Genomic DNA, 17,058 nt, shown 5'->3' with positions numbered 1-17,058 from the left:
GCACCGCTCTCTCGAGTCCCTCTGAGCAGCCAGTCCATCACGGCGGGGTCTGTGATTCCCTGGGCAGGGATGGAGCAGCATCAGGAGCCAGGCTGGAGCTCTGGGGCATCCGAGGGGCCGAATCCTGCCAGGGCTCTGTGGGTTCTGTTTGGTGCTAGAAGCATCACCACACAACCCTGGCCAGGGAGAGCCTCTCTTTACCCACACCAGATGAAAAACGATGTCAAAAAGCCTTTTTTGCTCGCAGCCAATGCAACAGCAGAGCTGGGCTGATCTGAGAGCTGCAGATGCTCCCTGCAGAGCCCAGAACACTGAATTTCACCCCGAAACAAACACACTGTGGAGGGATTTATAAGATCCAGGGTTCTCTCCCGTGTTTCTCTGTGCTGACCCCTGAGGCAGCGCAGAGATGCTCGGGGAGCCAGGCCTGGGGTGAGCTGTGCCCAAATCTCACAGGTGCCAGATGTGGGCACAGGCCTGACCCTGAGGCTGTGCTGGCTTTTCCTCTTGCCTGAGCTGTGTTTGCCCACCCTGAAATAACAGAGGCCACGACCCTGCCCCTTCCTGTCCTCTGCCAGGGGTGCTGGAAGCCGGGAGGGAGACCCCAAAGGTGTTTTGTAGAGATGCCAGGATCATTAAGGTTGAAAAAGAACTGAGATAATGGAATCCAAGTGCTAACACAGCACTGCCAAAGCCAGCACTAAACCATCTCCCCAAAGTGCCACATCGACGTGATTTTTGGAACACTTCAGGGACGGTGATTCCACCTCCTCCCTGCACAGCCTGTTCCAGTGCCTGACAACACTTTCAGTGAAGAGATTTTCAACGATATCCAACTTAAATCTCCCCTGGCACATCTCGGGGCCGTTTCCTCTTGTCCTGACACTTCTTACCTGGGAGCAGGAGATGCTGCATCCTCCGAGCCTCGCTTAGATTTAAACACTGCCCAAGCTGAGTAAGAATGACACTTCCTTTTGGCTCCGTGCCTCAGTTTCCCCATCCCCACGCAATGATATCTACCTTTGGAACAAGTTGATGGGGGGAAACCCCCTCCCTTGCAGGGCTAAAAGCGGGGACCCAAACCCCTCCTGGGGGGGAGACAGTGCCTGCCTGGGGCTGCCGTGCCCGGGGGGCTCCCAGGGCCGGCTCCCCTGGCTCGGGGTGAGCTTTGGCAGCCAGCACGGGTCCTCTCAGCAGCTGCCGTGACAGACAGCTCCCGAGCCACCCCCCTCTGCAGTGCTGCTCTAAAATAAAAATACCTCCCGCCTGCTCCGCTCCACTCCCAGCCAAACTTCCTCCAGGGGCAAGGTGGGGGACGGCAGCCCAAAAATACCCCCGCCCCCCCCGCCCCAAACCGGGCTGAGAGATGCTGTAGGACAAACCAGCGGCCCCCCAAACCCTCGGTAGTTGCCCCCTGTCCCTTTCCCCCCTCCTGCCCCCATCGCGGTGCCCGACGCTGGATCCCTCGCCCGCCTCCCCCCGCGGCCCCGGGGCTCAAGGTCAGTAGCGGGGAGCGATGGGGGCTGGGGGGCCACGCTGCGGGTGCTGTCACTCTGCTCCCGCACCTCCGGGGCTTTCTGTCACCTCTGCCCGTCCCCAGCGCCCAGCCGGGGTCCGGGGAGGGGAGCGGGGGGGATGAGGATGATGAGGATGCTGCTGCTCCGCGGCCACTCGGAGCTGCGGGGGGGCTCTGCTGGGACCCCCCCCAGACTCACTGGGCAGCCCGGGAGCGATCAGGAGTTAAAATTGTCCGAGGGGTCCCTGGCAGCCCCCTCGCCGCCCGCAGGGCTGGTCACCGCCTGCCGCCGGCTGCTTTGCGGGGCGGCCTCGCCAGCTCCCTCGACAAAAAAAAAAAAACAAACATAAAAAATAATAAATAAATTAAAAAAAAAAAAAATAGAACGAGAAGCTTTGGAAAGCGTGGAAAGAAAAAAAAAAAAAAAAAAAGCTTTTTTAAAGGCAGCTCCGTGCCCTCCCTCCCGCCGCAGGGGCTCCGCAGAGCGGTGGCAGCGCCCGCCCGCAGCGGCCCCGCACCGGGACTGACCGCGGGGCGACCCCCGGAATTCCCCCGGGATGAGCCCGGAATTCCCGGGGATGAGCCCGAAATTCCCTCGGGATGAGCCCGAAATTCCCGGGGATGAGCCCGAAATTCCCTCGGGATGAGCCCGAAATTCCCTCGGGATGAGCCCGAAATTCCCCGGGATGAACTCGGCATTCCCCCAGGGATGAACCCGGAATTCCCCCGGGATGAACCCGGCATTTCCCCCGGGATGAACCCGGCATTCCCCCCAGGGATGAACCCGGCATTCCCCCCAGGGATGAACCCGGCATTCCCCCCAGGGATGAACCCGGCATTCCCCCCGGGATGAACCCGGCATTTCCCCCGGGATGAACCCGGCATTTCCCCAGGGATGAACCCGGCATTTCCCCAGGGATAAACCCGGCATTTCCCCCCGGGATGAACCCGGCATTCCCCCCGGGATGAACCCGGCATTTCCCCCGGGATGAACCCGGCATTCCTCCCGGGATGAACCCGGCATTCCCCCGGGATGAACCCGGCATTTCCCCAGGGATGAACCCGGCATTTCCCCAGGGATGAACCCGGCATTTCCCCAGGGATGAACCCGGCATTCCCCCCGGGATGAACCCGGCATTTCCCCGCTAACGCGTTTGGTCCACGCCGGGGGGAGATGGGCTCACCCCTCACCTCTGCCAAGGACCTCCTCCACCCCCCCCCCCCTTAAAAACCTCGGTGACCGAACAAAAAATAAACGTTTAAAATGAAAACAATAGTTTTAATATTATTTTAATTTTTATGTGGAGTTATTTTAATAACCGCAGAAGCTTAGCAAGGCTGATACCAGAGCAGAGGGTGACCGCGGTGCCTTTTAAGCTTTAATCCCTCCAGCGCTCCCAGGGATGGTGGAGGATGGGGGGTCTCTGTCCCTGTCCCCCACATCCCCCCTGCTCCATCACTAAGCCGAGTTTTGGCTGCCGGACACACAGTCGGAGCCGCAGGGCACGTCGCGCCGAGGTTAATTAGCCTCGGCAGCAGTAATTAGCCCAGGGCTAATTGCGGAGCTGGGTGTCGCCATCCCCCGAGCGCTGTTGATGCCGCCGGGGGAGCTCAGCTGTGTCTGCGGGGTCCTAAAGGCTCCTGGCAGGGGAAATTTGGGATCACGGGCTTTGGGAGCCCCCCGAGAGCCGGAGGTTGCCCAGCAGAAGGTGAGCAGGGAAACCCATCACGTCCCCTCCACCAGTGGTGTCTCCGTGCTCTGTCCTGGATCCCCTCCACCGATCCAACTAGGAATTAGAGGTGGGGACATCAGAGACACTCGAGGAACCCCATCCTGCACAGCTGGCATCCTGGAGCAGCTCTGAACTTCGGGAGAGATGGGAAGAGCCCCTCTTCAGGAGCTCTGGCCCCAAATCCTGGCTCCTGGGTGGGGTTGGCAGGAACCTCTTTGCACCTGAGCTGTACCCAGGGCTCAGCCCCAGGTGTGACCCTCTTCTTCAGCCTTCGAGGAAGCCCACAGAGCAGATCTGGGGAGGAGCAGGAGGAATTTAGGGTGTTTAAGGGGTAGGAGGCCAGGTGAGCTCCCATCCCCGGTTTTCCTCCCTCTCTTCTTTCCCTTTCCCAGGTGTGGAACCCTCCCTGGTGGCGGCCGGGGCTGAGACCTCCCAGCATGGGGGTTAAAGCGATGCTCCCCAGCTACGAGCTGGGCTTTTATGCTCTGGTGGTGACCTGTGCTGTGCTCTACAGCGGCAGCGGCATCTTCCAGGCATCCAGAGGTAACTCTCCCACCGCGTCCCCTGGGAGGGGCAGGGGTGTCAGGAGCCTGCTTTTACAGCTGTGGGTACCAGCAGCGGATCCCCGGCTTTGACTTTCCCTGAGAACAGCTTGGAAATCCTTTTTAAAGGGATTTTTTGCCTTTTTGCCTGGTTGCCTCTGTCCTTATTTCCACTGCTCAGGGCAAGAGGCTGTGGGATGTCACAGCCACAGCAGGCAGCCACCACCACCCTGCCTATGCAGGGCTGGTTGTCTATTTTGTTTGTTTGTTTGGAGTGTTGTTTCTTTGTTTTGGTTTGGGGGTTTTGTTGTTGGTTTGGTGTTTTTTTGGTTTTGTTTTTTTTTTGGGGGGGGGGGTTGGTTTTTTTTTGTTTTTTATGTTTGTTTTTATTTGGAAGGCAACAAACCTGAAATTTATGGGATCAGCCAGGGAATGTGTAATGAGAAAAAGGCTTTGCTGAAAATTCCTGCAGAAACCTGCTGTCACCGACTCTTTTGGTTGTCCATGGCAATCAGGCTCTTTTAGGAATGGGGTGTTTGAGCCCTGATGGCTCATTATCACAACGATGAAGGTTCTGGGCCTGGCTTGAACCCGGATCCCGTTTCCCAGAGCTTTTTTTCTCCCATAACTCTGGTTATTTTGCAGACAGCATGAACAGAAAGGCCTTTCGGGATGGAATAAAGCCAGGCTGGCACTACTTCGGCAGGAAGATGGTGAGTGAGGAAGGGCTTGGGCTTTTCCAGCTACAGACGACCTGGTCAGTGGAGAAACAGAGCTGTTTTTTTTGCTACTGATGCACTTTTGCAAAGTCCACATGACTCAATTTTTTCTCCCTAAAGTAGAGGGGAAAATACCAGCCCTGCGGGGCTGTGGATGCTCTGAACATCTCTCCTGGGGTTTTGAAGTGCTCGGGAGCCCTTGGGTGGAAAATGGGAAGAGAAACCTTTACAAGCTGTGGGTTTGGGGGCAGTGAAGTGCCTGGTGCTGCCCCTGCAGGACGTGGCCGATTTCGAGTGGGTGATGTGGTTCACCTCGTTCAGGAACATCATCATCTTCGCCCTCTCTGGACACGTCCTCTTCGGCAAGATCTGCTCCATGACTGTGCCACAGGTGAGCAGGGATGTGCTGGGATGGATCTGAGAGCACCAGGGGTGGCTGGGGTCTGTGGAAAGGGTTCTGGGGGATGTTCTGGGGCTGGGGCTTTCACCACGCTGACCACAGCCGCTCTCTCCCCAGCACCGGGCTGTGATGTACATGATCTACGGGGTCCTGGCTGTGCTGGGCAGCATGGGGCTGGTCTACCTGATGATCATCCTCTCCCACTGCCTGGTCCTCTACTCGGTGGCCCTGGCCAAGCAGAAGTGGCTGTGCTACGTGGCCGGGCTCTGCTGCCTTGCCTCCTTCAAGGTGGAACCCTTTGGCTCGTGGCAGGTGGGTGCTGTCCTGGCCACGTGTCTGCCTTGTTTCCAGGCCACTGGTGTCCCTCTCCTCGGGGTTATCCCCAGGGAGGGCTCCTGGGGCAGCCCCAGGCCCTGGCCATTTCTCCTGGCTGCATCAGAGCCCTCATAGCATTTTAGAGTGAAGGGACTGTAGAGCTTGGGAATAGTCTCACAGTGCTTAGGTCATGTTTTGGTGGCTTCATGCTGTTCCAGAATAAAGGACATCTGAGTCCTTCTTGCTGCCCAGGCAGCAATTTGTCAGCCTGTTGCTGCCCTGTGCCTCAGTTTCCCCAGCTGTAACACAGAGCTGGGATGGATTCAGTGATGCCCATCTCCTAGGTCACAGCCCAGTTAAGACTTTATCTCACAGGTGGGTGAAGGCCAGGTAGGACCTTATCAAGAGATTCAGTCCCTCAGCAGAACAGTGTTTCCTCTCCCTGCCTCCAAAGACATGTTCTGCTCCTCTCCCTCATCCCTGTGCTGGCCATGCTTTCCTCCCTGGGGGCACCTGTGACAGGGTGGCATTGCCACCCCAGACCTAACCCTGTGTGACCAACAGCTGCTTGGTGACATGGCCAAGAGGATCCACCACTTCCTGACTGCCCTGAGCTACAGGAGCCAGCTGGGAAATCGAGCCCCAGTTTTCTCTTTCCAGCTCATTAACTTCAGAGACAATTGGTGTCAGAGCTTAATTAGAAGTTTTCCTTGAACTGAAAAACTCAGCTGGCAGAGGTCAGGGTTAGAGGAGATGTTGGGAAACAGTTCCTTACTGTGAGGGTGGTGATGCCCCGGCACAGGGTGCCCAGAGCAGCTGTGGCTGCTCCTGGATCCCTGGAAGTGTCCAAGGCCAGGTTGGGCAGGGCTTGGAGCATCCTGGGATGGTGGGAGGTGTCCCTGCCCATGGGGTGGCTGTCACTGGTCCCCCCAACCCATTCTCTGCTGCCCCAGGAGTGGTGTCCCCCACAAAGCAAGGCAGCACAGAAGTGACACCACGTTCCTGGTGGTAACTCTCTGTTTCTTGTCCAGAGCGGGTTTGTAACGGGAGCTTTTGATCTCCAAGATGTCCTTTTCTACGGAGGATGCACCTTCACCATCATGCGCTGCATGAGCTTCGCCCTTGAGAGCTCTGAGAAGGAAGAGGGCATCTACTCCATCTTCGACCTCCTCAAGTACAACTTCTACCTCCCATTCTTCTTCTTTGGGCCTGTCATGACCTTTGACCAGTTCCATGCCCAGGTGAGTGATCCTGAGGCCAGACTGGAGCAGGATTTCACCCCAAAATCTGTTTGCTTGGGGTTAATGTCTACAAAAAACCCAACTTTTGGCACAGTGAAGATGTAGATGGTGGTAGAACTTATTGCTGCCACCTCTAGTCTGTGGCTGTGCATTTTTGTGGGGAAGGGCATAAACTGATGGATTCATAACCTTCCTTTTTGTTGTTTTTTTGGCCATTTTCACTGACCAGTTCACAATGAAAGGTCTTGCTGTGATGTCCTTGCTCCCTGGGCATCTGCACTGCTCAGTGCCTCAGTTTCCTTGTGTTGTCACCCCAGCACCTCCATGGTGAGGGCCACACACGTGGTGCCCACCCATGGGATCTCTTCATGCTGTGACATCAAGGACATTCCTGACTCCCATTTTTGTCCAGCTGCTTCACCAGGAGTTTCCAGGGATGGTTTGTGTGTCTTTAGATCAAGTTATTTCTCAGGAAATAAATAAGATTGAGTGGAAGGCTGAGTTCCAGCAATCAGGGGCTCCATAAAATACCCCAATGCCCCAAGTCTTTGCCTGTTCCACACAACCAAGGGAGCTTTTGGGCGAGCAGAACAAACAAAACTGGAAAATACCAGCAGAAGCCTGGGCTGGAGCCTCTGGAGCTGTTCCAAGATCAAGGAAACCAGCAGTGCTGTGTCCCCCCTCAACCTCCTTCTGCACCAAGGATCAGCCTCGGCCACCAAAGCAAGCTGGTGGTGCTGGCAAAGGGAGGTGTTTGGTCAGCAGTGATGCTGTGGAGGGTTCCCACCACCACCCCCGGTCCCTTCTGCAGAAGAACAGCTACACTGAGTTTTTGGACCCAAACTGATGACTGGGTACAAGAATGATTTGGAAAAACATTTGTGAATTCAGAAGAAAATCCAGCCCAGGGCAGGGGAGAGGGCAGGCAGAGCCTCATGGTGAGAAGACCGAAGACCCACCAGCCCAGCACCTTCTCTCACACGTGGGGCTGGTTCTGGTTGCCTAAGAAAGGGTCTGCACTGGGATGTTTCCTCCAGGATGAGCCATGATCCCAGTCCTGCTCCTCACCTGTGGAATTAACAACTTCATGACACCTCTTAAAAGGAACAAGAGTCCTCAGGTCTCACTGGATATATTAAAAACGATTTTCAGAGTATTTGATCTTGAAGATCATAAGGTCAGCTCTGGTGTGCCCATCAGGGATGCAGACAGGTACCTATAAATGGGGACAGGAAACTCCTCATGTCCCCAACACCTGAACTCCCCCTGCTCCTGCACAGCTCTGTCCCAGTGGGGTTTTATTTCCTGATCCTTTGCACAGCCCCAAACCAGGATGTCTGAAGCCACTTAATGAGCAGTTCCCATCTCTGCTGCTTCAGATGCTCACCCCAAAGGCACAAGGATTAAGTCCCCAACCCCTTTCCCCTGCCAGGGGTCCTGGCTTGGCCTGGCCACCACTGCCATCTCCTGGCTACATCCCCCCTGCACTGCAGGAGCTGCGGCTGGCTGCAGAGCTGAATTCTTCATTGCCCAAGAGCAATCAGGGAAGGAGGCAGATAGAACCCTTCCCCAGGGAATAGAAACCATTCCCAGGGTGGCATGAATGACCCAGTTAGAGATCAGATCTGTCCCTTTGGATCCTACTGGTCCTACATGCTGGTGGAGCTTTTCGGTCCCTGTGTGAGATGGGAACTCATCTGTACCACGGCTTGGCCAGACAAATTTGGGTGGAGAAGCATCTTTCTTACTGGGATCAAGGGAACAAATCCCCTTCCATAGGGTTGGGAGTTGGGGGGACACAGCCCTGATCCCAAGGGGACGGTGGCCAGCTGCTGGCACCACACACAGATGTGAGGAGGAGAGGAAACAACGTGAAGTTGCACCAGGGGAGGTTTATACAGGATATTAGGAATAATTTCTTCAAGGAAATGGTTGTTAAGCATTGGAACAGGCTATCCAGGACAGTGGCAGAGTCAGCATCCCTGGAGGTATTTCAGAGATGTGTAGATGTGGCACTTGGGGACAGGGTTTAGTGATGGGCTTGGCAGTGCTGGGTTAATGGTTGGACTCAATGATCTCAGTGGATTTTTCCAGCCTAAACCATCCTGTGATTCCATGGAAGGAGGTTTCCATGTCCTCCCACACGTCTCCATGCCAGACCCTGTCCTCCCTCTGCTCAGGGTCCAGCGACCTCTTTGTATCCTCAAAGCACCTGGTACTTAACAGACACAAAAAAAAATCTGGCAAAGGCTTTAATTCTCAGGAATCATCTGGATTTGACATCAGGTCTGGAGCAGCAGCCTGTGGATTATGCAGGGAGCGCTCCCACCTCTCACAGGGAATAAAGGGGAAGTAATAACCATAAGAGGATTTTGAATACAGCAGCAATTTTACGGCAATGCAGGGAAGCAAGGACATCGCTCTGCCCCGTGTAATCCTGAGAGCTCACTCTGGTGATGTTTATATGGCAACAACCAGAGAGGTGACAGCTCCTGGGGGCAAACCCCAGCCCTTGTTCCTGCAAGATACAGCAGAGATGAAATCCCCATCAATCAGGTCCCACCGATTCAGGGTGGACCCTTGAGCAAGTCTCCCTCTCGTTTACAGAAGTCTGCAGCAGAAACCTCAGACATCACCAGTTCTCCTCCTCGCAGATAACCCTGGACAAAAATGCACCAGGCCCTGGCAGATCTGTGAGGTTGGGATTCCAGCCCTGGGATCCATCCTGGAGATGTGATGGGTGCAAGCATCAGTGTCTTTTGGAAGGAATTGTCCTTAAGCAAGGTTGATTTTCTGAGCACATTGCTGCAGAAGAGCATGAAACCCTGGGAGCTCCCTGGTCAGAGTGGATTTCACCCCACCTGGAGGCCCTGAGTACAGCCAGAGCTTCGTCTGACCACATGCCTGCTCTTCTGGGAAACCCCTGGGAACAGCAGGATGATGCAATAGGGACATCCCTGCTGTCCTCAGCACTGCTGTGGGTGGGACATGTCCTGCTCCTTGTGGATGTGCTCACCTGGGCCAGCCTTCAGGTCTCCCTTAATCCATGGAAATTTGGGCCACACAGTCCCTGTTGTGATTTCTAAAGGAGAATGATGAATCAATCCCTATTTGGACCTTGACCATCCTTCTGGATGGAGGAACAATGCCCATCCTGTCCTTGGGCTCAGCCCTGTCCGTTTGTCCCTCCCTGCAGGTGAGCACCCGAGAGCTGCGGCGCAAGGACGACGAGATGAAGAGCATCCGTGTCAATGCCCTGCTCCACGTGGGGGCCATCGTGGCTGTGGACATCTTCTTCCACTTCTTCTACATCCTCACCCTCCCTTCTGACCTGAAGTTTGTGAACCGCCTCTCGGACTGGTCCTTGGGTGAGTGGCCGTGCTTGGGCACGTTCACCCCTGTACTCGTCTCCAAGGCAGTGGTGAGTGATCCAGATCTCCATCCACCCCCCTTGAGAGGCTTTGGGGATGCCTGTGTTGGACAGGTTTGAGTAAAAACCCCTCATCCTCCTGCTGGCCACTCAGAGCTGGGGTTGGGCAGCCCTGAAAAGCACATGGTGCTGGTCTGGTGCTTTTCACAGTGTAAATTGTTTAGTTTGGGGTTTAGGAAGCTGAGCACCAAGATATTTTTACCTTTGGACTGGAAGGGAGCTCAGCATCTCTAAAAAAATCACCAGGACACAGCAAACCACATGCAGCAACGCAAGGTCTGATTGCATGCAAGGAAAGCTGTCCACAGAGTGGTCAAACACTGGGAGAGGTTCCCAGGGAGGTTCTGGATTGTCCCAAAAGAGACATATTCAACACTTAAATGGAAAATGTCCAGGGCAATGTAATCTCTACCCAGAGTTGAGTGTTCTCCAAGCATGGCTGCACTAGAGACCTCCAAAAGGCAAATTCCCAGGATAAGTGATGGAAGCAGCTCTGGCCTTGAGCTGGCAGCTGGATGGAGGATTCCAGATGATCAAATCCACATCTGATGGCAGCACTGCAAACACCACAACCCAGCAGACGCCAAGCAGGGGCTGGAGGAGCCTCCTGTCTCTCCAGAGTGGCAGCTCGAGGCCAGGATAAAATCCTAATGCAGCTGGAGTGGCACTAACATGGATTTAGGGTGTCCCAGGAGCCCTGGATATATGGATCCCATGTTACTCCAGAGGGAGCTGAGCTCCTCTGACCGTACTGACCACACCTGCCTGGCCCATGGTGGGAGCATCCCTTAATCTGGGAGCTGGATCCCACCAAGACCAGGGACATTTTAGCTGCCCTTGGCACAAGCATTTGAAATCTTTAGAGCTGTCCATGCAGGGTTTGTTTCCCAGAGTCAGACACCTCTTTAAGTCAGAGGTTCTGACCCCAGCTCTGCTGTAGCATGGATGTTACATCCGTGGCCAGAGGGAGGGAATTTTGATGGAGGTGCCAATAAAACCTCGGAGGCCAGACCTGAGAACTGCGATGAGTTCATCACAGCTTAACAAGCCTCAGAAGAAAGGCACAAAGATGAAATAAATGACTGTATAAACAGAATTTCTTGAACTACTAGGACCAACAAGCAGTTTTCTCCCTAATACCCTGAGAAGAAACTGTCCTTTGGTTCAAGCCTCCTAAAAAACTTAGTTTTAAAAGATTTCCTCTGTAGAAATCCTGATGCATTCCATGTTCCTTTTTCCCTGTTTGACTCCTGTTTTTGCTCCAGCTGGCCTGGCCTACTCCAATCTGGTGTATGACTGGGTGAAAGCTGCTGTCATGTTTGGGGTCATCAACACCATCGCCAGACTGGACCACCTGGACCCACCCCAGCCCCCAAAGTGCATCACCATGCTCTACATCTTTGCCGAAACGTGAGTTCCCAGTGAGCGTGAACGAGGAGAGTTTGAGCTGGACAGGACCCACGTGGAGCTGGGGGACACCTGGGCTGTCCTGGGCAGCTGGTCTGTGAGTTGGAGACCACCTGAAATTATGATCTAGACCTGGCCAGAACCCAGGGGAATATTCTTAGGTGGGGAGAAATAGATGAGAAGAAAAGTTGAACCATGTCTCTAGTGGCATCTGTCCAAGGAAGGAGCCTGGAGGACTTCTGTGAGCAAGGTCCAAGACGTGCCTTGCCAGGGGATTGGGTGTTTTCTCTGTTTCAGCAGGTTTTTATTGTTATTGTGTGTTTTACCATGTTCTTTTCATCTTATTTTAGGCATTTTGACAGAGGGATTAATGACTGGCTGTGCAAGTAAGTGTCCAGTCAACCACCTCTAGTCTGGTTCAGGGTCATCCCTTCCATCCCAGAGCAATGAAGCACCACATGCTGTTCATCCCAAAGCTGGGCTGTCCTCTCTTCTGGATAAATCTCACTATTTGCTCTGTTTAGCCCCAAACCTGATGAATTAATTACACAAAGAGCAACAGCTCCTCCCTCCAAAGCTGGGAATAAGAGTGCTGTCCCAAAATCCCTTAAAGTCTGGTGGGTTTAGCCAGACTTATGCCTCATAGGAGGAAAAGCCAGCTTTATTTCTCCAGGAGAAACAGGAACTGAATATTGTAGCTCCATCTGCATCTTCCTCAGCCCTTCATCTTCATCCATGAATTCACATCAGCAAACTTCTGCTGAGGGAGGTGGTGGCTGCATTAAAGGATAAAATCCCGAGTACCAGCAAGTCTGAGAGAGCCTCCAGCTCTATTGACCCCAAATTTTACCTTCCAGAGGGGGAAAAGTGGATATTTTGTCCATAAGTATTTATAGGTTTGTAGGAACACAAGTCACAAGCGGTTGGGGCACAGCAAAAATCAGTTTATTGCTGGAACATCCTCTCTGTTTTACTGGGATGTTCTGGGCTGGCCTGTCTGTGACAAGCTTAGGAAAAGAAACTCCAGAGAGGTCTCCTGGCCTACAGGGAGCACCAACCACCTTCCCTGGCTTTCAGGTACGTGTATGACCACATTGGAGAGAACCACGACAACATCCTGAAGGAGCTGGTGGCCAGCATCACCACCTTTGCCATCACCACACTGTGGCTGGGGCCCTGCGAGGTCGTTTACATCTGGTCCCTCGTCAACTGCTTCGGCCTCAACTTCGAGCTCTGGGTGCAGAAGTTCTTCCAGCTGGGGCCCTTTGCCAAGCTGGAGGTGAGGAGCTGGGCTGCAGAGGGGATGGGGAGAGGTCAAGGGGGCTGGGGGACAAGTTCTGGTGCTGGAAAATATCCGTGACTGGAGGGAGCTCACATTGGCTTGTAGGAGTCAGATTTTGGGCTGAGGCTGAAAAGCAGAACCCCTGAGGATGCCATGAAGCTCCATGGCCTGGACTCCTCCATGGAGACCTGAAGCTCTTTCCTGTGGCCTTTAAAATCATGGGATCATTAAGGCTGGGAAAGACCATCAAGTGCAGATGTCTGCCCAGCACCATCTGTTCACCACTAAACCACATCCTTAAGTGCCGTATCCACATATTTTTTTGAACGTTTCCAGGGATGGTGGCATCCCTGGGCAATCCTTGGGATCAGCTACTGAGCTGTGCAAGGGAAGCACAAGGTCCTGGTGCTCTGTGTTCTTTCATTTTATGCACTTTGTCACCAACCCAGAGCAGACAAACTCCTGCCCCTGTGATGCTTCACAGGAAATTTAGATTGTGGTGGAAATTCCAGAGGGAAAACAGAGGTCCAAGAGAAGCTGGAATGAGTCTCCAATGAGGTATCAAAGTGCCACAGGTGGACACAAAATTTGAGGTCTGTCCTTGAGGATACGTTTATGCATATGGGGAATGTTCTGTGGGGAATATCCAGATCTTATGATCCTATGGGGAAATGTTTATATATTTCCTTATGGGAATAATTTGTTCTTGTTCTGCAAAGAATATTGGCATTCTCAGTGTTTTTGATCTGATTTCTTTTAAAAGCAAGTGTTTGGGTGCTAGAACAAATTATTTTAAAACAATCCTTAGTGCCCTGGGACTAAGGTGTCTTAGGAATATACTGGGAAAAAAAAAATTTAAAACTTCCACCCTGGAAACACGTTCCTTACTTCTTTTTCCTAATTTGAAATCTGGTCCTAAATTAGTTAAATAAAGGCCTATTTTGAATAAAAACCATGGAGAGCAACCCTCCTGTTTGCTCTCCTTGTTGAACTAATCAGATTAAGGCTCTCCCAGGCAGTGAAATCTCCTTCCCTGCAGCACCACAATTCCCAGCACTAAGTGGCCTGGGGGATTCACCGTGCTCTTTGAAGGCTGCTATAAACTCCTTCCCTGCTCCACTCACAGCAGCTGATCCTGGAGATTATGTGCCAGTGACAGTTCCACTCTGCTGCTGTCGTTAGTTTTCAGCATTGGGTTTTTGTTTTTTTTAATTCCTAAGAAACTATTTTTACCAGGACCCAGGAGTGATTTTCATGTAGGGCTAATAATAATCCTGGGATACAACGGATTCTTCTGCCTTCAGGAGTGGCTTACCCAAGGCAAGAGGCGGAGAAAGCAGGACTCAACCATCTCATTTTAAAGAGGCTCTGAGAGAGCTGGAGAAGGACTTGTGACAAGGATGTGGAGGGACAGGACAAGGAGTAATAGATTTAAACTGACAGATAGCAGGGTTAGATGGGATTGTGGAAATGAATTTCTCTTTGTGAGGGTGGTGGGGCCCTGGCACAGGGTCCCCAGAGAAGCTGTGGCTGCCCCTGGATCTCTGGAAGTGTCAGGACCAGGTTGGATGGGGTTTGGAGCAGCCTGGGATAGTGGAAGGTGTCCCTGCCATGGCAGGGGGAGAATGGATGATCCTTAAGATCCCTTCCAACCCAAACCATTCCATGTGTCTGTGGTTCTGCAATTATCATGAAACTGTGTCTAATACCTTGCCCCCACCCATGGGACCCAGCCCAGAGTCCCTAAAGCAGCGGAGCTGTTTTGCCTTGTCCTTTCATTTCTTCATTCCAGAAGCACTAAAAGCTGCTCTGATTTTTGCCTCCTCTCTGGAATCCCAGCTGGAGTTTGCTGGAGTTGCACCTGCCACCCCTTTTCCTCACAAACGCTTTTCCCTCTCTCCTGCCCAGGCCAAGCTGTCAGGGGCCATGTCTCGGCGGATCAGGGCAGCTTTTGGGGCGGTGAACTTCTGGGCCATTGTCCTCTACAACATCCTGGCCCTCAACAGCCTGGAGTTTGCACTGCTGGTGACCAAGAGACTCCTCGTGATGGGTAAGGTGCTGCCAGCCTTCCCCCATGGGAGACCCCTGTCTGAGTGGGGGGACATTGGTACAGGAGTTGAGGACTGGGGCTTTGAACCCTTTTGAGTCCGAAGCGCCCTGGCCACTTGTGATGTCTCCAAATGTCCTTAATTCTTATGCAAAAGGCACAGGCAGGGGTTTCTTACCCCCACACCCCTCACTGAGTGCTCTGGGGCACCAGCTGCCTTCCAGCTGTGCTTGTACAGCTCCTGACACAGCCTGACACTGGTTTAGCCTCCCTGGAGCTTTGCAAAGGTCACGTTCACCTCAGCAAGCAGGGCTGAGTCCTTGCCTGTGAAACAGTCTCCTTGCTGGAGAAAGGGATTGACTCATCCTGCCTCATTTCCTCTGCTCCAGCAGATGTTCCTGCATCCTCCCGAAGGTGGCAGGTACAATTCCTCATCCTGCAGTCTGTACGTTTCTTATCAGTGGATTGTGGCACTGTTTTGAGCTCTTCTCGAGCTGCCCAGGGTATAAATAACCATCAGGAGCCGGTGCCCGGCCGCGCTCTCCAGGATGGGGCTGGCGTAGGGAACGGATAATGTCACACTCGGTGTGCCAGGAGTGCCTGCCCGCTGAGCTCGCTGCCTTTTGCTGGTTGCATTATTCATTGCAGAGCTCCTGTTTTAGCAGGAACAAACCCTGGATCCACCCCTCTGCTGTGGATACCAGATTTGTGATTGCAAACACCGTCAGACCCTTCCAAAGAGGAGGGAGAGCTCCGGGCTCTGTCACTGACGTAGGTGACAAAAATATGTGTTTTCCTGGGTGGACACTGTGTCCCCACTAAGTACAGGACGAGGCTGGGGTTGATCCTCAGCATCAATGGGGTCCAAAGCTTCCAGAAGGTCACAGTGGTGAGCAACGATGGACATGGACAGGTTAAATGGGCAGAAAGTCAACTGTGATTTCTGAACTTGGGGAAAAGGAGGACTTTTGGGGGCAAGAGGGGCTCAAAACCCCTCCAGCATGTCCCCACATTAGCTGCAGTCCATGGTGCCTTGGTGGGCTCAGGCACAGCTTCATCTAAAACCCAGTCCTGAGTTCCTTCTGCTCTGGGTGAAGCTGCAGGGCTGGATCTATGATGATAAACGTCGTTGGCCACCATGAGCTTGTGGGACCTCCCAAACCCGCCTGAGAGGCAGCTGTGCTGGTGAAGAAACTGGCCTGGTTAGGCGAGCAGCCACAGCTGGATGACCATGTCTCCCTCCCTGCTCTAGGTTTCCCTGTGAGCACCCTGTCCATCTGGTTCATCACCTACTGCGGAGTGCAGCTGATCAAGGAGCGCGAGCGCATCCTGGCCATCGAGGAGGAGGAGAAGGGTGACAAGGCAAAGGTGGAGTAGGGGAGGCACCACAGGCTTGTCCTGAAGCCTCGTCTCCCTTCCAGCCACTGCTGCCAGGCCAGCCACTGGCCAGGGCTCTCCAGGCCCTCCTGACAATCCGACTGCTGTAGCTCATCCACGTAGAAGTCACCTGGAAGGCACAGGTCACCCCCTTGCTGCAGGAAAGGTTTTCCATCAGGCACAGAGGGCGTTTCACAGTCTCCCCAGACGTGGCAGGATGCTGAGGCAGCTCCCAGGACATGCCAGAGACATCCCCATTGTTTTTCTGCCCATCTGACATTGTGCAGGCCCAGAGATTTCAGCCCCTGCTTCCCACAACATTTGGTCCACCAGCACTGGGCTCTCCCCACGTCTCCTAGAGGAGACTCCAGGTCCCATGGCTGGAGGTTTTAGGGCCCTGCACTGCTGGATCTGAGACTGCTGACGACCACCCTGCTGTGACACGTGTCCTGGGACTCAAGCCAAACCCCATCTCAGTTTTTTTATACGCCATGGACAAAGGTCTAAGCTCACATTCCTGCCCATGGCTGAGGCACAGGACGTGCTATAGCCAACCCTTGCGCATCTCCAACCACCCATCCCTTTCCTCAGATGCCTTTGGTGTGCACAGCCCATGGCTGTAGGGCTGAGTGAGCACACGGGTGGATTCAATCAAAGGAGAAGAACCCCAGATGAGGGACAAGGACTTGGGGCTGGGTGGTGGAGGGAAACTCCTTGGAGAATTAGACTTTGGGAGTGTGTGAAACATGGTGCCTTGGGGGAAAGGTGGGTTTGTAACAGAAAAATAGCTCTGGCTCTCTTGCACTTTAGAGTAACTCTCAGTGGCCTTACGTCTGAGTTTTGTCGCTGTTGGGCGAGGTCGGGATCCACACCCCTTTGCAATGGGGGTCGAGATGCTTGGATGAAGAAGGATGGGTTCCTAGCCAGCTTTCAGCTCTGCCAAAGTAATTTGTGAAGTCCCTGATAAATGTCACTTATTTATGTAGGCAATAAATGTTGGATAACTCTGGGCCCTGCTCATCATCCTCATCCTCATCATCCCTGCTGCG

The 17,058-nt window shown here is 53.6% G+C and overlaps 1 protein-coding gene across 5 annotated transcripts; it reads left to right on the top strand.

The window, feature by feature from the left end:
• The first annotated feature begins 1,284 nt into the window (after positions 1-1,284).
• HHATL (hedgehog acyltransferase like) lies at positions 1,285-17,019 on the top strand. 5 transcript variants are annotated; one of them, XM_086867138.1, is made up of 12 exons: positions 1,285-1,499; positions 3,642-3,792; positions 4,437-4,504; positions 4,788-4,901; positions 5,028-5,222; positions 6,257-6,466; positions 9,663-9,834; positions 11,162-11,306; positions 11,654-11,689; positions 12,381-12,582; positions 14,494-14,635; positions 15,885-17,019. In XM_086867138.1, exons 2-12 carry the CDS (start codon positions 3,687-3,689, stop codon positions 16,007-16,009), a joined length of 1,515 nt encoding a protein of 504 aa, XP_086723264.1. In that variant the 5' UTR covers positions 1,285-1,499; positions 3,642-3,686; the 3' UTR covers positions 16,010-17,019. The 5 variants fall into 5 exon arrangements, with proteins under 5 accessions (XP_086723264.1, XP_023777806.1, XP_023777807.2 ...); XM_023922038.2 differs by lacking the exon at positions 1,285-1,499 and adding an exon at positions 3,072-3,225; XM_086867159.1 differs by lacking the exon at positions 1,285-1,499 and adding an exon at positions 3,525-3,592 and having other exon boundaries at positions 3,764-3,792.
• The last annotated feature ends 39 nt before the right edge of the window (positions 17,020-17,058 follow it).

Source organism: Cyanistes caeruleus, chromosome 1, assembly GCF_971803275.1.
Source record: "Cyanistes caeruleus chromosome 1, bCyaCae1.hap1.1, whole genome shotgun sequence".
Classification (NCBI taxonomy): Eukaryota; Metazoa; Chordata; class Aves; order Passeriformes; family Paridae; genus Cyanistes; species Cyanistes caeruleus.
This window is presented reverse-complemented; position numbering and strand designations above follow the sequence as displayed.

Coding starts and splice junctions, on each gene's coding strand:
- HHATL (XM_023922038.2), top strand. CDS start 3,112: ATGCCGCCGGGGGAGCTCAGCTGTGTCTGCGGGGTCCTAAAGGCTCCT. Junction 11,307..11,653: donor CTCTACATCTTTGCCGAAAC/GTGAGTTCCCAG, acceptor ATCTTATTTTAG/GCATTTTGACAGAGGGATTA. Junction 11,690..12,380: donor ATTAATGACTGGCTGTGCAA/GTAAGTGTCCAG, acceptor CCTGGCTTTCAG/GTACGTGTATGACCACATTG.